The following is a 20,546-nucleotide window of genomic DNA, read 5'->3' as shown; positions in this document are numbered from 1 at the left end:
GGAAGATGAGGGAAAGAGAAGGAGATGCTTCCTCTCTGCCTTGTAGTCGTGGAAAGAAGAAGGAGAGTCAAGTGTAACCTCATCTTTGCCCCCCTCCCTTCCTTCACCATGAGACTCCATTCAACAAAACTTCGCAGATGCATCACGCAAGGTGCGTGGAAGCACTAGCTATTTACACGGACACACACACACACACACAAGCTAGAAGTACAACACAGGGAGTCATTATCGTGACCATTACAACCCGTTTGCAGCCGCCCCTGGGCCTGAGACGGCACAAGCTTACTGATGCCCCAACGTGGCTGGTCAGCGCTTGTGCCGGCCGGAGTGAATGGTGAGGAGTGAGATGATTAGGGGCTGGCCTAACAAGTAAATAGGATGAGGGAGTAGGGGAAGTCGCTAGGCCGACGGAGCAGCAGGGTTCATTTGCTGTAGCAGCAGTGCACAGAGCTCTTGGTAGACCTGCGCAGCGCTGAAGCCGGCCACCTGCTTTGTGTTAGCCCCTGTCCCACTGTAGGGGCCGGGCACCATGCGCGCCACCTTCAAGATCGCCAGTCGATCCGCCAGGAGCATCGACTCCCACCGCTGCAGATGGCGAACGAGCTCATAGCGGCTGCGATGGCGGTGCGGCAGCTCGGTACTACTCCAGCTCTTGGCACCACTGCTGGGTGCGTCTGCAGCTGGGCCACCGCCGTTCGCTGTCCCGCGCACAGGCGTGCGCGAGGACGCAGGTGACGGCAGCATGTCGTCGTGGGAGTGGTTGGAGGTGGCGGTGGAGCTCTGACGCTTCAGCGAAGTGGAATTGGATACGGATGCTGATACGCCCCGAACAGGTGTCAGGTCCCCGCCCGCCGACGCTTTGGAGGGCGAGGGTCGCTGCAGCTCGCGCAGCTCCTCTTCGGCGCTCGCGTCGAACAGCATGTCCATCGTGGCGTCCTCGCGGTTGCCCAGGTAGTATTGCAGCGTCTCGCTGGACCGCTCTTGCAGGAGTGCTCTGAGCCGTGAAAGCTGAGTGCCATAGCCAGTGTTCTGTGCTGTTGCACCGCCGTTCTCCAGTCGGCTTGCAGTGTCGGACAGAACGGTGTGGATGACGCCCACCTGTCCACACAGCTGATGGTGCGAGCGGCGCAGCTGCGCGCCCATATTCTGCCATTCTTCAAGTCGTTGCTGGGACTGGCGAAAGCGTTCGAGATGAATATGTCCCTCATTCAGCAGATGTCGGCGGCATCTGGTGGTGCGGGAACCGATCTCAGACAGGCGGTGGCGCAGGGCCTCGAGGGTCTGTCGTTGCAGGGGTGGCGAAGAGAACGGCGGCGCGGGGCCACGCGCGCCATCTCCAGGGCTCTGGCTGGACGGGGAACCGGAGTGGTTCCTGGTGTTATCCCCCTGATTTGGGGCTGCCGCTGTCGGTGAAGTCGTATCCGGAGGCGCCGCAGCGCCCGCGTCGCCAGGGTCTCCGCCGTAGGAAGCGTGTGCCGGTGATAAAGTGCCAGAGAGCGGATGTGGTGGAGCAGAGCTGGGGTGAGACAGCGCGGAGAGCGATGGCTCCTGTGGCGCCGGCGAGATCCAATGCGACACCTCGATTGGCAAGTGCGACTTCTCTGCTCTGCACTCGGGCTCACCTGTGCTGCACAGGGCTGATGGTTCCTCATCGAGTAGCACAGCGCACTCCGCCCATGCCGTGTCGAATGCTGCCTCCTCCGCTGCGTACATGGCTGCTTCCTCACTAAGCAGCAGCGTCTCCTCATTCTTGCGGGACTCGGTCTCTTGGTGGCGGGCCACGACCAGCTTCTCGGTTGTCTGCAGTGCATCGTACTCTCCTTCCAACCGCTCCTTATCAGCTAGCAGACGTGCGTGTCGCTGCTCCATCTCCGCCCGCTGCCTTGACATGTCCTGCGTCTTGGTCTGCATCTCTGACACATAGCGGAGGGAAAGCGCCTTCTTCTTCTCGTAGTCGGCTCGACGCGCCGTCCGCATAGCGGCAGAAAAACCTTGTTGTGTCGCCGAAGCATCACCACCCTCACCAGAAGCCTCGTCGTCCGCCTGCTGCGGCTTCGGGGTCGCCGTTCCGCTCCACGCAGGCGTCGCAGCACCATTGTCCCCCCTTGCGGCGGCGGGGTCAAGGGGCGTGTAGCCCTGGTGTTGAGGGGAAGAGGCGTAGGATTGGGCATGGGCAGCAGCAGCCTCTTTGGCTTTTCGCTGCTCCGCTGCTTCGCTGATGGCGTGGGCCCTCTCTTCCTCCACAATGGCGGAGGCACCCATCGTCTGCTCCTCTAACACGCGCCGCACTTGGCGCACGTTGCTCTTCGCCTGCTCTGTTTCTCGCGCCACCGTCTGCGCGCGCAAGGCCAGTGCCTCGAGCATCCTCTGCAGTACGAGCACTTCGCGGGTGCCAGAGCGTGCGGGGTACTCAAAGGTGTTGGCGACAAACTGCTTCATCTTGGCCACCCGCCGCAGTCGCTCCACGTAACGGGGAAACTGCTGACGCCGATGCGAGGGAAACTGGAGGTCCTCCTCTCCGCACACGTCGTAGAGCCACTTGTCCAGCACGATGGCATCCTCTTCAGAGAAGGATGCGGCGGTGACTGTGGAGCCTGTCAGCGATGCCATCGACACAGCGAAGAAGCAAAAGGTCAAGCGACTTTTGGGGGTGGGGAGGAGGAGTGAGTGGTGGTGCGACTCCTGCACGGCGAACCGTCCGGACAGACGGTCCGCTAGCGCGTCAGAGGTGCGTGCCCGAGTTCGGGTCTCCTGCAGGGATGAGTACAACACAGAGGAGGAGGGAAGAGGGCAGCAGCACAGAAGAGATCACAGAGAGGGCCGCAAGGCACCCCGCCATAACGATGAGCCGCTGTGGAGAGGTGGAGAGGAGGGGGTGCGTACGCAGTCGTAGGCGAAGGTGAGTAGGGGAACGATAAAAGCACGAGAACAAAGCAGCGATGGTGGACCAGGCGAGTGTTTGTGGACGACGGGGGTGAGAGTGGGGTGGTGACGACGCGAACGCAGAGAACTCGAAAAAGGGGGAAGCAGAAGAAGATTCAGAAAAGGGGATGCGACTGTATTGACGTGTAGCCTTGATGGGGGGGGGGGGAGGGGAGAGGTGGTCGAGTTCAAGAAGCGAGTGTGCGCGCGAGCAGAGAGAGAGAGGGAGGAGGGGTGGGTGGGCAGAGGGCAGGAAAAGAGAGAACAACAAGTGAAGACTGACAGCCAGTGTGTGTGTGTGTGTGGGTCCTTCTTTCTACGAGTGTGCAAGTGCATGCTCAGGTGAGATTTAAGCAGGCGGCAAGGAGGCAGGCACAGTTCTCCTGCCTTGGCGGCACAGCCGATGTGAGGTGTACACAGCCACCACGGCGTAGGGTTTGCTGCTACATCCGCAGGACCGCTTGCTCTCTTTCTCATGCTGAGCAATCCGAGCACGAAGAAGTGAAAGTGTCCGCGGAGGAACCTGTGCAGCTGTGTGCCGAGACACACAACATACAGAGCACTGACGCTGCGCGGCATTCGCATTGTACAACCCACTCTACTGCTCCACGCGAGAGGAACAGAGGCCCAGTTTCACTTTTCTCATATGAGAAACGGCACCAGTGGAAGAGGAGAGATGCCGCGCATGTGCGGTACGCCAGGGGCGTCTCAAACTGCCGTGACCCCCTCCCCCAGTCCCCATGGTGATGGACTTGTGTGGTTGCTTGTCTAGGGCTTTCTTTTGAGTGCCCCATGTCCCTCCATCCTCTGCCCCTCTTCGTGCTATTCCCCCGCGTGTGTTTCGAGGGGAGAGAGGGGCCGCTCCACTACACCCTCTTCCCTCATTTCCCCTCTCATGCTGGTGTTGTAACACCACCCTGTGTGAGAGAGAGAGAGGGGGAGGAAGAAGAGGGCACCCAAAAGCACACGTTACGTTACGGCTAAGCTCGCACACACACACGCGAGTACTCTTCAACTGTAGAAAGAAAAGCAAGCAGCCGTGATAGCACGAGCAATACAAAGAGGGTGAGCAAAGGACATCTAAGCACACACACCGGCATGTGCAGCACAGCCAAGGAGGAAGCGCATCCACAAAGCATTAGCCGGTGGGAGGTGCTGCCCAAAGCTGAAATAGCATAGCAATATACAGGCGGACAAAGAAACTGCAGATCAAAACAAGACAGACCACGCACACACGCGAGTACTCTTCAACAGTAGAAAGAAAAGCAAGCAGCCGTGATAGCACGAGCAAGACAAAGAGGGTGAGCAAAGGACATCCAAGCACACCGGCATGTGAAGCACAGCCAAGGAGGAAGCGCATCCACAAAGCATTAGCCGGTGGGAGGTGCTGCCCAAAGCTGAAATAGCATAGCAATATACAGGCGGACAAAGAAACTGCAGATCAAAACAAGACAGACCACGCACACACACACGCACACCAATGATGCACGTGTCACCAGCGCACTGCATGAGGGTGCACGGCTTCGATGACATCCATGACGTGGCCTATTGCCTCCGTTTCCCCTTCTCTACGCTCCACTTGGCCTTTCCTTTTCCGTTCCAGCTCTGCTTGCTTGAGGGTAGAGCAGAGGGCAGAGGAGGTGCGCAGGTGAGGGACTGATGCAAGGGGAGGGGGAGAGTAGAGCACCAAGAAGGGGCAGGGTGAGCAAAGCAGCACCTAAACGGTCCCATCGCCTCCACCACTATCACCACTGCCGTCCGCCGCTGAGCCGCTCACGGAATTCTCTTGCTCGCACAGATACACACCATCTCGCTCGCTCTCTTGCCTTCTTCCTCTTTCCCCCTTGATTGCTCCCTCACCGCCACCTTAACCCTTGACTGCAAGGTAGATGACGTTCGCCGTCGTGAAGCACCAGGCCGAGATGATCATGCCCAGGCCGTCTGTGATCACGAAGCCCTTGAAGCTCACCTGCTGCTCGACGGTGTCGAGCGGGGCACCGTAGATGGCAGTGCTTGGCGGCACCACGCCCGACGTGCAGAGTGTCGTGTGGCGCACGGAGATCGCGATCGCCCAGCACACCAGCAGGAAAACCCATGAGATAACACCGAGGACGACCGCGATCCACTTGCACGGGTGTTTGTACACGGCTGCAACGGTGAACAGAAATGTGAAGAGGAGGAGCACGTCACTGATGATGGAAAAGGTGGCACTAATGAGCATCCGCAAAGTGAACTGTGTGCAATGGTACGAGCTCAGCGGCCAGATCTCCGACAGGCTCACGTTGCGGTGGTAGATCTCGATGTGCCAGTAATTAATCTTCAGCGATATCGTCGTGTCGTAATGCACCCACATGGTTTGTGTCGTCCCTACAGTCGCGATCATCAGCACGCAGCCGCTAATAAAGGCGCTAGTGAGGGCAGGGCTGCTATACTTGGCGCACTGCACCTCCGACAGGCTGAAGGTTGTATTCATCCAGCGTCCCAGCGTGATAACGCCGAAGAGCATCAGCAGAAAGGAAAAGAGGACAAGTAGGAAGCCGGCGTTGAGGCGATTGACGCCCGCCGCGTATGCTATCTGGCCGAGGCAGCTGTACTTGTAGTACTCGTTCACAAGGAGCGCCCAGTCCGCCAGCACCACCAACACTGTCAAGGAGCCGAGCAGTATCGTCACGCCAAGGTGACCACGGTCTTTTATCTGCAATATACCGGCGAGGAGGCTAGCAAGGCTCAGCAGACATCCAAGAATCGTGAACGCTTCCATCGCCTGGAACATCTGGCGCCTATGGTCACACTCGATCATGCGCCAGGGAGTTCCATTTACATCCCTCCAGAGGGTCCACTTGCCGCCCTGGCGGTCTCTCAGCCACGGCACCGGGCATGACGCCACTAGCATGAAGCCGAAGCTCCCCAACGAGAAGATGATCCAAGCGATCATTACTTTCCTACCGGAGTTCTCTGTTGGCACCGCCCGCAGGTCCACTCCGGGCGCCTCCTCCAGTGCCTTCTCGTCAGTCCGCAAAAATGCTAGGCTCGCGTTGGTGTCATCAGGTTTGCCTTGCCCGCTCGGCTGCTTGTTTCCCATCTCGCTCCCATTAAGGCTCTCCCGCTGGAACTTGCCCGACATCTCGCGAGGGAAGAGGTATAGCTGTGTGTGTGTGTGGGTGGGTGGGGGGGGGTACGGTCGGTAAAAGCTCAGCCTTTTCCGTTATGTGATGCCTCAATACGTCGAATTTAATCAACTGAGACGGAGGCCAAACAGAGCGGCGGCAGCGATTACTTCTGTTGAGCCCGCTGGAGGAGGGAGGTGGCGCGAATACGTTTGCTTCTCGGTTTGGAGTGGCGTGGCGTACGTGCAGGGGTGGGGTGATGAAGGAGAGAGGTTACGGTGCCTTCACATGCATGCACAGGCGTTGAGTGTGCGCATGCGCAGGTGAGGGAGGAAGAGAACGGGGCATGGGAGGCGGATGAGACAGAGATGGAGATCAAAGAGATGCGAGAATGAGGGGAGGGGTGGACGCAGAGCTGCGCTTGTCGTCATAACGGAAAGCGGAGGAACAGATACCAAGGGTGCGGCACTCGGTGCAGGTGGTGTCGCGTCCCTCACTCGCGTCACTCACCATTGACTCCCTCAGACAGAACAATTCAGTCCTCCGCTGGGTAGGAGTCGGTCGGAGTGCATCTCAGCGGGCGAGTATTAGGAGGGGGAAGGGGGTATCGGTACGCTCCGCGACTCCGCGTGCTTGGTGGTGGCGGGGAGGTGCACAAAGAAACGCATCTACTCCAACACCATGGAATCGACGTGCCTTCTACTTTCGCGCACCATACCACACACCATCGTCGCCTGGTGGCCCCCCCCCTCGTCGTCAAGACGGTGTGGGTGGTGGCGCAGTACTGACAGCCGCTCCTTTCTGCTTCCTTCGTCGTGGTCATTTTCCCGCTGTTCTTTTTTTTAGGCTCTCCCGTTGCGGTAGTTGTTAAAGAGGGGACAGTTGAGAAGGTAATGATGGCGAGGGAAACACACACACACACACACACACACACACGCACACGCACAGGCCTGCATGCCGCCTCGATGCTGTCGAGGCCGACTGGGCATGGGCAGTACAGACACGCAGCGGACACAAGAGAGGGGGAGGGGGGCTTATCGAATGAGGGAATACAACAGACAAAAGGGGAGCACACGAGCACGTGCGTGTCTGCGGCGGGGTGCGCGAGCAAAGAAAAACACATGGCGGGCAGGCGAGGAAATTGGTGGGTGTGTCTTCTTTTCCTCGCGCACACCCACCCACACACAGTCGTGTATATGAAGTTGTTCATCAACATAAAATGAGGAGACAGCGAAACAAGAACACCAATTAAGCTGGGAGGAGACAAAGCGAGAGAAACAAAAATGTGCGACGGAGGGGGTGCCAAGCATAAAGAGAGAGAGAGTACAGAGAGAGACGGGAAGGCCACTCGCCGTGAGATACGCGGAGGCACAAGAAGAGTTGAGCTGCAAAGGGTCAGTTCGTCGGAGGGAGAGGGGAGAGAGGGGCGAATCGTATTTAGAGCTCCGCAGGGGAGTACGCGGGGGAGTAGGGGGGAGGAGGAGGAGGCCCACACTGTGCACAAGGCACTGACGCGAGCAGAAAGAAGCGAGCTGCGATAACGGTCGCCTTCCTCTCGCCGGCTCCTCAGTGACGTGTGTAGTTAGTGATGGAGAGTGAACGAAATAAACGAGGAGGCACCCCTACACACACACACACACGGCTGCACAGACACACACAGAGAGAGGGAAAAAGGGGCGGGGGAGGGTGTGTGTGTAGGATGCCGCGACGAAGGGAGGGCAGGAGAGGAGGGAGGGAGAGAACAAATACAACATCGGTGCCTGTCATGTCAAAGAGGTGCCCTATGATGGCGTTTGTTGGGTGTATGGCCACGCGAGGGGGGAGGGCAGGCGTTGCACTACACATCTGGTCTCTCTCACTTCTTCACCACCCCATCCTCAAAACGACTGCCATTTCCACCCATGCCCCCCTTCCTCCTGCACCTCTCCGAGCATACGCATTCCCCTTCCCTCCCCACCCCCACCTCCACTCCTCACACACTGTTACGCAGACGTGCATGTACCGAGTCTCCTGTCCTTTAAAAGATGAAAAGAAGAGAGCTCCAATGAAAACAAGGCAGAGCACAGCGCTGCACTCCAAAACAAGAGGAAAAAGGGAAAAGAGTGAGGAAACACAGCAGAGAGGGGCACACAGACATTACGCAGTGATCGAATGCCGCTGCAGTGACTGTACGGTGACGCTCGCGTGTTTTTGTTTTCTCGGATTTCACTGGCGGTGGTGCGACTCTAGCAAGGGCGGGGCTGATGTACGGCGACCCGCGCCCCCCTTTTACCCCGGCGTCGCTGTTTTTCTTTTCTTTTCTCCTATTCAGGTGGGCATGCCGGACGTACGCGCATGTGTCTGCGCCGGAGAGCAGCGGCATTATCATATATATATATATATATACAGAGAACCCAGGCACGAGTGGCTTTAGAGGTTCCACAGGGCGGTGTTGAAGATGAGAACCAGAGTGTTGATGCCCCAGCCCGACACAATCAGGGCAAAGCCCTCGCGCAGCGTGTAGCCGTCGAAGTTAATCTCCGCATTCTCGATTCCGGACGGAATTCCGTTGTACCCCATGTCTACCCAGTACGACTGGCCGATTGGCGCGGCACCGGTGCACAGGCGGCCCTGCCGCATCGTCAGCAGGATGATCCACGCTATGAGGGCGAAGATGGAAGACGCATAGCCGAAGATGATGGAGCTCTTGAGATACTTCGAGTTGTGGCACGCACCAGTGCCGAGGACGACAGCGAAGAAGAGCCAGATGGTGCTCAGGATCATGAGCGCAGCCACGACCCTCATGTAGCGGGTGATGGTAGTGCACTTGTATGTGCTGTGGCTCAGGAAGGTGGACAGGCGCGTCTCGCGGTCGTAGACCTGCACATGCCACAGTGAGACGGAGACCTTGACAGCAGGAAACGTCTTTCCCCACAGTGTGTAGGCCACCCCCACGGAGTAGAAGACCATCGTGATGATACCAACAGCCACGTAGATAAAGCGCACAGCACGAGTCTTGCCGCTATGAATCGAGCGCGTCCAGTACTTGAAGAAGTACACGATGAGCACGATGATGGCGGTCATGTGCATTACCCACCCAATCAATGTCAGCGCGTAACCGCCGTCGAGGTGAGCCACGCCGCTGGCAAAGGCACCTTTGCCGCAGCGGAAGTAGCGGTAGAGCGCCACCACGAGCGCCCACGAGATGAGCGAGAAGGAGATACTAAAGAAGCTGAGGATGAAGGAGGCAGCCATGTGCCCCTTGTTCACGCACAGCAGCACGCCGCTGATCATGGCGCCGCATGATGCAAACGTGGCTAAGACGGATGTGGCAGCCACGGCTTGCCAGTACTGCATCTCGTACGAGCAGTCATGGATGTCGCTCACCTTGAGGTCTGGCTCACCACCGCCCGTCGCGCGCCACACCCCGTACTTGCGGCCTGAGCTGCTGCGCATCCACGGGATCGGGCAGGAGCTCGTCAGGTGAAAGATGAACGCCACCGTGCTCAGCACCGTGTAGACGACGCGGAACACAAACCCGGCGCCGCCTTCTGGCTGCATCTTGAGCTCGCTGGCCTCATGCGCCTCCACATCAGACTGGATGGACTCGTCATCGTTGTCGCTCGAGTACCAATCTGGCCGTGGAAGCCTCGCCTCCAGCGTGGCGATGACGCGACGCTCGCGCTCTTTTTCCACAACAGCCTGGCGACTCAGCAAGTCCTTCCTCTTTGCAGCGCGCTCCTTCCAGTTGAGTGACTTGTCACGTGCCAAGTCGAGCACCTCGCTGTCAAAGTCGCGCTTCAAGTCGTCCTCCGTCACGGGGGCGTCGACATCGTTCGACTTTACCGGCTCCATCGATGCCATCGGCGGCTGCGACTCCTTGGGGCCGCTTAGCGCTGCACCCTCTTCCTGAGTGTACCCCTCCGGCCGCTCAGGTCGATGTTCAGTGTAAGACATGAGGACAGCACGGTTAAAGAGCCTGAGTCACTCTTCACAAGCACAGGCTGATTCCGAACAAGAGCAGAGGAGAGAACACGAAAAACAAAGGAGACGCGGTGGGAGAGGCAACACAGTCGATGATTACAGAGGACAAGAGAGACCACAGAGGAAAGGGCGACCGGAAAGAGAGAAAGAGAGCCAGTCAACTCCTCTTCACACGCACGCACGTACAACAGCACAGGAGGCACACACAGAAGTGATGAGCAGGGGGGGAGGCGAAAGAGGCAAGAAATGGGAAGGCAACCAAAATCCACCAACAGGCCGAACGCCGCGCTTCTGCGAGAGGGGTGGGGTGGGGGGGGGGGGGTGGCAGGGAAGTCGGAGATGTATGTGGCTGCGACTGTGTGCGTGTGACGCGCGTACGTCGCAGAGGGACCCAAAAGGAGAACAGAATAAGTACGGGGAATGAGAAAGTTGGAGCGGTTTGCTGGAGAGGCGCGCGTGGGGGGGGGGGCGGGGGGGACGAGGGGGTCGAATGCGAAGCCGTTCCCATAAACCAAACGTAAAGCGAGAGCAGCGAATAACACGGAGAAGGGCGAGAGGAGTGACCTTCGAAGAAGAAGCAGGTATTGAAGAGGTGCATGTTCCCTGTGAAGAAGGAGAGAGGCGTGAGGTGAGAGGAGGGATTCTGTATGGAGCCTCTGTTTGCAAGTAGGGCCACTGCGGCTCTTTTATGTAGCTTGCCCCTTGCGTGTGCGGCATCGACACATTCGATGTCAGTGGGCGGACGACACGCATGGCTGATGCGGAGCATCGCCTGCCGCCATCACCGACGACACCAGCGCAAACCAGAGACCCACAACCTTCATTGCACAGGATCGACTGAGTGTGCGAGCTGTACTTTGCTGTGTTTTGGATTCGTCTTCAATTCCTCAGTTCTTTGATGTTAGCGCAGGGGCTCGTGACACGGCATTTATCTACGAAGTTACGTTGCCTCTTGCCGGTCCTCCATCGTGCACGACGGCCCGCTTGCACTGGTATGGACGGGGGTAGTGGGTACGGGGAGGGGGTGGTGAGGAGTGGACACCAGCCGCCGAGGCAACAGTTGGGTATGGCGAAACAAACGCAAAAAGAGTGGCGGCAACGGGGGGAGGAGAGGGGGGGGGAAACCCACCACCACATGAGGTGTGGGAGACACGGACGAGTTGACTCACACGCCACTACTGAGGCTGAGAAAGAGGCACACACCCACGCACGCGCACACACACACACAGAGGGGGGGGGAATACAGACAGAACGGATGGAAAGAGAAAAGGCGGAAGGAGGCAGCCCACCCCAGCATGGCACGCCATCTGCAGGAGAGAAATAGTGGGCGAAAAGAAAATCAGTGGTAATGACATTCCAAACACACACACACATACACACACACACACTCACACCTGCATCCGTGCTTAGACACGCAGTGGGCAGCTGTTCGACGAAGGCGTTCAGGGGGGGGGTGCGGGGGAAGCGTGGAGTAAGCCCCTGGACAAGCATCTGAGAGCCCGCCGATAGAGGAGCCAGTGATGGAGTGAACGAAGGATAGGCAATGCCATGGCGGTGGAGAGAGAGAGAGAGACCGGAGTTGAATGGTAGAGGGTTGGGGCACAGATATACATGCAAAGAAGCGTCTATGTAGGGAGGCAGGAAAAGGGTGGATGTCCCCGCACCCGATGTGTGCGCATGAGGCACAGCGCCCAATCGTCATCCTCCCCTCACCCCATTTTCTTCCTGGGCGCCGCTCCACCGTAGGGTGGTAGAAGAGAGCACACAAAAACACCCGTGGGGGGAGGTGGACACGCCAACACACAACGACAGAGACGCACAGACACCCCTACAGTACAGGTGGACCTGCACGCGTAGAGAGAGAGGGAGGGAGGGGGGAGATCAAGCTGCAGGAATGAGAACAAAGCGAAGACAAAACACAGAAACACCAAGAAATTAATACTGAACAGACCTGAACGCAGACACACAGACACCGAGAGAGAGAGAGGCGTGCAGAGAGAGAGGGGGAGAGAGAAGGAGTGGGGGGCAAGAGTGAGCACCAAGTAGAAGTAAAGAATATATGACGGACTGAAGGGTGCGTGTGCGGGGTGGGTTAACGGATGCTGAAGAGAAACACGCGAACCAAGAGAGGCACAAATAAAATTCAAAGGAAAGCCACTGAAGCGGGAGGCACACACACACACACACACACGCACGTATTCAGGAAGAGAGGGCGGTGGTGATGATGCTGCTGCTGCTGCTGCTAACCGCAAGATAAAGGGAAAGGGGCGGAGCAGAGCGGAGGTCAGATTTGTGGAGGTCGTGAACTGTAATGTACAGCTCACATCAACTTCCTCTGCTTCTCTCTGTGCTCCATCTGCCCGCCTTCGTTGATGTCACTTTTTCACGCACACACACGCACCAACAAGGCTTGTGCTCCATCGTGACGAGCATCCCTGTGGCCTACGCGCGTATCTGCACGCAGCAGACGCTGACTTGCTTCACGGGTACTCCAACACGACCTCGGAGTGGCGCTTCTGATTCGCTGCTGGCGCCGGCTCATTCACACCACTGTAGTAGAGTCCCACTGGGTTACTCGGGTTGTTTTCGTCAAAGCGCTTGCGGTATTTCTCCTCTTCCTCCTCAAGCATAGTCTTGTAGGTGGTCTTTAGCAACGGCGACGGCCAGCAGCAACCGCAAGCGAAGAAGATGGCGCACGCGGCAACAGTGAAGGGGATCATCATGATGCCCGCGATGCAGCCCGTGCTGCACAGGCGGTGGTTGTAGCCCTCGTCAGGCTGGCCATACCCTGGTGCAGACGGGCTCTGGGAAGAGACAGCGCCACAGGTCCAGTTTGAGCAGCTGCTGCCCAAGGACGGGAACACGGTCAAGCGGAAGTGGTTGCACGCGTAGCAACCGAGAAGGGAGAGGTGGTACGGGAAGCCAGGAGTATTAAAGAACCTCGTGGCGGCAGCGCCAACATCGATGAGGCCTGGGGTCTTCGTGCCCTGCAGTGCGCGCATCAGGCAGATGTAGTACGCACTGTAGCCCACCTCCAGCTGGTAGCACGGGACGGACGACTCAGAGGTGGGCTCGCCGTTGCAGTAGCCATTCGATGTTGTGGTGGGCGTCGCGTTCAGCGTCGCGACGCACCGGGCAACTACGCAGGCCTTCACTCCCGCGTCGCTGTAGTCGAGGTTCGCTAGCGGGTTTGACAAGTCACTGCATGTCTGGCCCGCCTGCGCCGTGGCGCTCGTTGCCACCCACATCGCTGTCACCGCCACAACGGCTGCTAGAGCCGTGAGCTCGCGAAAAGCCATTATTATGGTGTGCGCGGAGGGAGACAACAAACGATCGAAAAGAAACAGGCAATAGAAGGCCAACGTAGTGAAGCACCGCGAAGACGACCGGCGGCTGAAGTGGTATACACCAAGTGCGAGAGAAAACAGAGGTCTGTAGGACAACGGCTAAGGGTGCGGCTTCGCTCGTTGTGACTGCTGCTGCTACTCCTGTTGGGGCTCGGTGGCAGTGGTTGCGGTACTAGTGGTGATGGCGAACGTGGTGGCGGTGGTAATGGTGAAGAATGTGTGTGTGTGTGTGACGGGCAACAAGGGGAAAAGGCGAGGTGGTGGTGGACGTCAAGGAGTGGGTGGGTGGGGGGTGTAGGACCGAGCACCGCGAGAGCACTTTCGCGAGGGCAGTCGCAAAGGAGACCAGGATGAGCCAGGGAGAAAAATAGGCAAATACAGAGAGGCGATGCTGAGAGCGAAGAAGGGGGGAGTGGGGGGGGGGGGGGCGCAGCTGGCTGACTGGCCCAGCAGCACGGTCTGACATAGATGTACAAGTCCTCTACCACACGCTGGCGCAAGAGGCGGTCAGAAGCGCGGAAGAAGGGCACACGCGCCCCCTCGCGCACGCCACTTCGTTTTGATAGGGTGACGACACACCAAAGGAGAGCACGTCAGAGATGGAGGAAGAGGGGGTGGGGGTGGGGTGGCGACTGCGGGCTGAGCTGCACACATACCTAGAGGCTGGGCAGAGACGCTAAGGAGGACCACTACGGCTGTTACGCAGGCGGCAACATGCTCGATAACTCTTTGACCAGCGCACTCCATTCGCTGTCGTCTATGTGGCACACAACATCTTCCACAGTGGGCGTCCACACAGCAGTCTCCAATGCTACGGTGGTGCCATCAGCCGCCCGCGTCCGTGCATGGCGACGTGACGACCAGCGATGCACGTCGTCTCGCAGAGCCCGCAACTGCCGATGCTGCTCGGCCGAGTCGCCAGCCGCCTCATACAGCTGTGCCGCTCTCCACCGGAGCTTCCCCAAGATGCGCAGCGTCCACAACATCTCCTCCACTGCAGCGGCGGACGGCACTGCAGTGGGGGTGCCAGTGATCTGCAGACACAACGGCACAGGCCATGGACAGTGCCACCCCAGTAGCCCACGTGTGATGGGGAGTGCCTTGACGCACTGCTCCGCCAATGCCCGGAGTGCAGACGGTGTGAAATGAGCAACGCTGCTGGTCACCAGTGCAGCAGGGCTGTCGAGCCCCAGTCGTCGTCCTGTCAGAACGGCTTGCGACCGGTTGGCAACAGCAACGATGAGCTGACGGCGGACAGTGTACAGGACCCACTGCAGCGGGGTCGAGGACAGTGTCTGGCCTCCACTTGTATCCGACGCAGCGGCCACACCATCCTTTGGCGTCGAGACGCGCAGGGACGTCCTCCACTGTACGGCAGCGCGAGCAGGCGCCAGAGCACCACTGCTCGTAAGTTTGTCTTCCCAGTAGTGTGCATAGGCCTCAGTAATCGCGTCATCCGAAGACCATGCTTGGCAGAGAAGAACGTGGTTGAAGTACGCTGGCGCACTCCGCACACGAATGGAGGCGAGGACGCGGTCGCGCAGAGTCGACGGAAAAGTCACGTCATGCGACTTCTCAGCGGCGTGAGAGCGGCTTAGCTCCTCCCGCGCAGTCAAGGGGAGAAGGGCGGCCGGTCCGGACTGCACTGACACGTCGTGCGTCAGGACAAACAGTACACCCTCCTGCGCACGGATGGCGCTGGACTGATACGCGTGCAGTGCTTCCCCCCAAGCATCTCGCGCCGCTGACAGTTGCGGCGGAGAGCTCACTCGGCCTGCAAACTGGGTGAGTCGCCGGAATGCATCCGTGCCGTCCTCAACGTGCGCTTGCGCAGGACAAATATGACCAACGTAGATGAGCTTCGCGAGATCGACAGCGTGGCGGACATCCAGCGGATGCGAGGATGCCAGTCTGCACTCCGTGAGCTGCACGGAGAGGGTAGTGTAGCACGAGCGCCCCTCTGCAGACAACGTGTGTGTTACAGGGGAGGCGAGAGTTTTCGCATCGCAGTTGGCAGCAGCGTCGCGCTGAAGTGGTACACCGAGGCCGAAGCGCAACGAGGTCTTTATGACCTCACCACAGTCGCTCGCGCACAGCGCCGGACCCGCCGTGGGCAGCGGCGGCCCCGCTTCGATGAGCGACGCGGCCACAGAGAGAACAAGCTCCAATGACCATGTCACCATCCAGGCATGACCGTGCACGTCACCGCCATCCTTGCCAGTGCCCCATTGGCCCTGCAACGCACTCGTCGATGGCCGTGGTAGGGCGGCAGATGCGCAACAGTACCCATTCAGTACCGCCACCGTGTTCCTGTTCAAAATGGATTTTCCCCCGTTCACGTGCTTCTGCGGTAGGAGCCCCAGCAGGCACGACAGCCGCGATCGCAGCACCGCCATGACGCACCCAACTATCATAGACTTGGCCTCTGGAGAGAGTAACCCATGAGCACCAACAGGGTAGACCTGTAAGAAGGCATTCCCACTGCGCTCGTCTGCTGCCTCGTACGCGCGGCACAGCACGCCAAGGGGGACGACGCTGGGCAGCGCCGGTGATGACTTCGGTGATGGATCCGCTTCAGCAATCACCTGCGCTCTTGCACAGCCGGCACGTGACCCCGATGGCTCTCCAAGGGCACACGACGACAGTGCGCCTCGCGGGTCGATGGCGTGCCGCGTGCTGCCAGCCACCACGTATGGGGCGTCAGGCCACCCCACCCACTCTTCGGTCACTGGAGGCGAAGAGACGCACAAGTAGACATCGCTCAATAGCTCCACTGGGGCTGTTGCAGCAGCGCCATTGGCGCCGTCACGCAGGGTTGGTCTGATGGCACAGGAAGTGCGCAACATTGCGCGAAGCACACGGCCCACCCCCCGCACCCCCCACACTTTCTTCCTCTCCTGCTGAAGCAGAGCGTATGTGCGCCGAAGCTTTCTTTTTCTTTTTCTCTCTTTCTCTCTCTCTTTCTGAGGGAATGTATGGGGGAGAGGGGAGGAATGTGCCTGTGGCTTGTGTGCAGGCCTTGTCCTCGTTGCTTACTTAAGGGGGTGGGGGGAGGAGGAGGAGGAGGTTGGATGAAAACGTCAACCGACGGACGTGTTCAGAGACACGCGTCCAATGCAAGTCGCCTCAAGTGTGGTGTGTGGTGTGTGTGTGTGTGTGTGAATGCGGGGAGGGGGTACATGTGACAGCGAGAAGAAAGAGACGGGTGGGCATAGAGAAGTACAGCAAGTAGGCGTAGTCTACGTGCACGTAACGAGGCTGCCCGTGCTGAGTGCAGGAGAGAGGTGAGGAGCGCAGGATGCACTGTGAGAACGCCGGCGACGGTGCTACCCTCCGAAGTCGTTGATCACTGACGACAGCAAGGTAGGAGAAGGACTCCCACTCAGAAACAGTCGTCAGCGATGGGTGAGACGAGAGGGACCCTAGAAGCATCGCGCGCTCGTTGCTGCGTACGTGTAGCGCTCTTGTGGCCGCCAGTGCTACCGCCTCCAACAGCCCTCATTCCATCGCGCCATATTCCGATTGCCAAGCAAACTCACTCAAACAAGGGGCGAAAGAGGGAGGGAGAGCAGCTACAGGAAGACGCGTACGATGACACGCACAGCGCACCTCCAGCTGTCTTTTAGCTCTTAGAGCGTCGCTTGGAGGCTTTCGCCTAGTGCTGTAATACAAAGACTGGTGACACGAGGAAGAAAGAGAGCGAGATAAGAGAAAGGAAAGCGGTGCCCTACTGAGCCTGCGCATGCGCATCTGCCGCACAGACACCCACAAACACATGCGCTGTGGTGCGAAAACGAGAGGTGGTGGTGAGTGGGATAGCGCTTCCCTTACTTTTCTGCATCCCCTCTTCATCTGCGCGCTTCATTATTTACCGTTGTTGTCGCGACACTTCACCCCCGCCCATGCGGTGCCTACGCCGATATCGCCCGGTCCGCATTGCTGTGCGTGTCGGTGTCCGTACGCCTAAAAGGCACCCGTGCTGAGGGAAGTCGACTTAGCCTCAGAGAAAAGAACAAACGACGAGGGGGCAACAAAGAGGAGAGAGGGGGGTGCAGGTGCGCCTCGCCAGATCAAATCACATAAGAGAGAGAGACACACACACACGTCCAACTACAGCCCAAACAACAGCGTGCTGCGAGCACCAAGTGACGATGGCAACATCTTGATCGTACACACCCCACGCAAGACGAAAGAGCAGGAGAGATGCACAACTGGAGCCAAGGACAGGGCGAGAGAGCCGCGTTGCAGAGCGCATCGCCTTGTCGCTCTCGTGTGCGCAGTGCCACCTTATTCGGAGGCCTCGACTTTGCGGCTCTTCTTTGCCTTCGGAGTCTCCTCGACGTCCTTCTCTGCGTGTTTGCGGTCACGTTTGCGGAGGATGCGCTGGTACTGCTCCAGTGCCTCAGCCATCGCGGCCTTGTTGCTCGGAGGCTTGTTACCTGTGTCAAAGAAATTCAGGCGAGCCTCGACCTGCTCGCGTAGCTTCTCACCAAAGACGGTCGGCGGAGCATCCATGAAGCAGTCAATGCGGCACGCGAGCGCGGCCTTGTTGGCAAGGTAGCGCGAAATTTTGCCACGGTGCTCTTTCGACGCCCGCTGGATGAACGAGGAGTGAAAGATGAGGCCATACTTGGGGGTGTTGCCCTTCTTCTTCTTGAGTGCTCGGAACAGCGCCTTCTCGGCACCGAGTATCTGGATGGTGCTGGCCGGGGACTTGGCGAGGTTCGTGAGGGAGCCGGCCTTGGAGATGAGCTTAGCGCCAATGGTCTGCCCCATCAGCTGTGTCAGGTTCGGGGCCACCAGCATCATCTTATCCACGAGGTACTGCGCCAGGGCAACACGGTACTGACCCAACGAGGCAACGCGCTTAGCAAAGGTGCGGATGCAGTCCCAGTCCACCTCTGCCATGTCGCCGCCCATTGACGTCACGGCCTTTTCGTACACACGCGCCGCAAGCGCTTCGTCGCCCTCGAGGATGTCGCCCAGCCTCGCTTTGACGTCCTCCTCCGGCGCCTCCTCCAGTGAGCAGCGGTTGCCGATGAGCAGCGCCACGTTGGCGTACTTGAGTGGCTCCGGAACCTCCTTTGCCAGCTCAGGGAAGTGCCAACCGTACCACTCCTTCACCCGCATGCCCAGCAGGTTCACACCCTTGTCCATGTGCTCCATCAGCGCCGAGGCCTGGATGATCATGTTATCGCTGCGGTGTACGTTAAACTTTACCTTGTTGCGCGAGAACGCATGTCCCAGACCGCACTGCGCGCGCGGCACATCACCCTCGTTGTGCTCCGGCAGCAACTTCTCAGCGTGGAGGCGGATGCAGCGGCAAATCTCGGCTACGTTCTCGTTGCACAAGACCGGGATGTTGAGCTCGTCATGGATGGCGCTGCCCAGCTTTGGGTCCTGCACGCCGAGCTCCCAGTTGGCCTCATCCTTGGCAACTTTCTTTGCGAAGGCGGCGGTGAGGAAGTTGCTGAGGAACGCGCTGATCAGGTTCTCAGAGATGCACACGGCGTCCTCGAGAGCGTTCTCGGGGGACTCGAACGGAGCAAAGGAGACGAGCTTCACCCACGGAGAGAAGGTGCTGAAGTCCTGCAGCGTCTTCTGCAGTACCACATTCTCGGCGCCGATCTCCTCCGTCGTGCGAATTTTGAAAATGGCGTAGCCCGTCGGCGACTCGTACAGCGCGTAGAGCGTTTTGGACATGATGGGTTCACGCGAGGTTTGTTAAAGACGAGTGTGCTTGTGTGTAGGTACGCATATGTGTGTGTGCGTGTGCGTGTGCGTGTGCAAGCTATGGGATGAGGAAAGAGTGTGAGAGGGAGGAGAAGGCGAGCGGGCAAGCGAGCAGGGGTGAATGCTGTTGTGCGATTCCGCGACGCGCTCGTATTCCTTTTCTTTGGCTCTCGCTGTCGCGCCAATGCGAGCCAGAGATGTGCATATCGCCGAGGGCGGCATATAGCTGCGTGCCGGAGAGAGAGGCCCAAGAGCGAAGAGTGGAGAAAGGCAGCCCGCAAACGGGCACACGGAGACGGCCACGTATGCGGTGCCCCACTTGTCCAGGGATATGCACGCAGTTCAGCAGTATGACGCACAGGACCTAGGCGGTACTCTCACAGTCGAAGTCAAATGTTAAAACGAGGGCGGCAACAGCGCAGCTGCTACCCGAAATGCGCAGCAGCCTTTCCGATTTTTCTCTCAGGAAGTACTGAGACCTCTCGTGGTGGCGCGACAACGGCGTGCCTCGCCATCTTTAGTGGGCTGCACATACAACTTACCCGCCTCCTCGTGCGCAGTACTTGTGGTGGTGCGGGTAACTCATCTCCGGGTCTTTGACAAGGGTGCGTCCCCACCGCACTACCGTGGAAGCGGGCGTTGCCATATCCCGAAGCGTGACTGGCGGAGCAATTTGTGCTCGGCGATGCACTGCTGGAGAGCGCTACTCGTGCAGCCTATCGGCTGTTTCGCACTGGCAATAGATGCCCTTGTCAGCCGCCTCATGAGACAAGGTGTTCGAGACGCAGAGGAGGTTCACTGCCACAGCTGGATGGGCCTCGTCCTTGTGCAGCTGGAGCGATTCATGCTGAGTGGGTCGGCGATCATGGGCTTCGACGAGACCACAAGCGACCTTGAAGGCTGCGACACTAATGCCTTTGCCAGTCGAGAAGGGGGGCCCAAAGAATCGGTGGTGTCGCTCAGCTTCACATGGGCGTCCTAACCGTGGAGGCCTGCCTCGTCGGTGGGAGGAGCAGACGCCGTGCGGCGCGGACGTACGCTTCTAGTGCTGCTGGAGAGCATGTGTGCATGTGTGTGTGTGTGTGTGTGTGTGAAGAGGGTGAAGGGCGAGAGGGCTGAAGAGGAGGGCGCACAAGGTGGACGATGCGTCATCCACTTCGTTAAACAGCATGGCTTTCACACTAACCCATCTGTACTGAGCTTATGAGCCCCCACCCCCCCCCACTGCGATTGTCTGCGCACGCCAGCGGCAAAGAGGGAGGGAGCGGGACGCAGACACGCTCCGCTTTGGGTGCCTCTGATGTTTATGCCCACTCCGATGCCGACATCTGAGCGAGAAGGTGCTAACTAATGTTCTGGATAATGCATGGCACATCAATGCAGGCGCGCACGCTACACAGGCGATATTATCCAGGATCCGGTGAATGGCGGGTGTGCCGGCGTTTGCGTTTGTTTACATGGGTCTTCGACAAGA

General features: G+C 58.8%; 6 protein-coding genes across 6 annotated transcripts; all 6 read right to left on the bottom strand.

The window, feature by feature from the left end:
* Positions 1-399: 399 nt before the first annotated feature.
* On the bottom strand, positions 400-2,610 carry LPMP_100240 (hypothetical protein; the record flags this gene model as incomplete). The annotated part of the gene is made up of 1 exon (XM_010698444.1): positions 400-2,610. One exon carries the CDS (start codon positions 2,608-2,610, stop codon positions 400-402), a length of 2,211 nt encoding a protein of 736 aa, XP_010696746.1.
* Positions 2,611-4,789: 2,179 nt separating this feature from the next.
* LPMP_100230 (hypothetical protein) lies at positions 4,790-6,046 on the bottom strand (the record flags this gene model as incomplete). Its single annotated transcript, XM_010698443.1, has 1 exon — positions 4,790-6,046. One exon carries the CDS (start codon positions 6,044-6,046, stop codon positions 4,790-4,792), a length of 1,257 nt encoding a protein of 418 aa, XP_010696745.1.
* A 2,392-nt stretch (positions 6,047-8,438) lies between these two features.
* On the bottom strand, positions 8,439-9,965 carry LPMP_100220 (hypothetical protein; the record flags this gene model as incomplete). Its single annotated transcript, XM_010698442.1, has 1 exon — positions 8,439-9,965. One exon carries the CDS (start codon positions 9,963-9,965, stop codon positions 8,439-8,441), a length of 1,527 nt encoding a protein of 508 aa, XP_010696744.1.
* A 2,507-nt stretch (positions 9,966-12,472) lies between these two features.
* On the bottom strand, positions 12,473-13,291 carry LPMP_100210 (hypothetical protein; the record flags this gene model as incomplete). The annotated part of the gene is made up of 1 exon (XM_010698441.1): positions 12,473-13,291. The coding sequence occupies one exon, from the start codon at positions 13,289-13,291 to the stop codon at positions 12,473-12,475; it is 819 nt and encodes a 272-aa protein (XP_010696743.1).
* Positions 13,292-14,037: 746 nt separating this feature from the next.
* On the bottom strand, positions 14,038-16,185 carry LPMP_100200 (hypothetical protein; the record flags this gene model as incomplete). Its single annotated transcript, XM_010698440.1, has 1 exon — positions 14,038-16,185. The coding sequence occupies one exon, from the start codon at positions 16,183-16,185 to the stop codon at positions 14,038-14,040; it is 2,148 nt and encodes a 715-aa protein (XP_010696742.1).
* A 1,441-nt stretch (positions 16,186-17,626) lies between these two features.
* Positions 17,627-19,042, bottom strand: LPMP_100190 (nucleolar protein, putative; the record flags this gene model as incomplete). The annotated part of the gene is made up of 1 exon (XM_010698439.1): positions 17,627-19,042. One exon carries the CDS (start codon positions 19,040-19,042, stop codon positions 17,627-17,629), a length of 1,416 nt encoding a protein of 471 aa, XP_010696741.1.
* Between the last annotated feature and the right edge of the window lie 1,504 nt (positions 19,043-20,546).

This window comes from Leishmania panamensis, assembly GCF_000755165.1.
Source record: "Leishmania panamensis strain MHOM/PA/94/PSC-1 chromosome 10 sequence".
Taxonomy (NCBI): Eukaryota; Euglenozoa; class Kinetoplastea; order Trypanosomatida; family Trypanosomatidae; genus Leishmania; species Leishmania panamensis.
The sequence above is the reverse complement of the archived record's forward strand: the minus strand, read 5'-3'. Positions and strand labels throughout refer to the sequence as shown.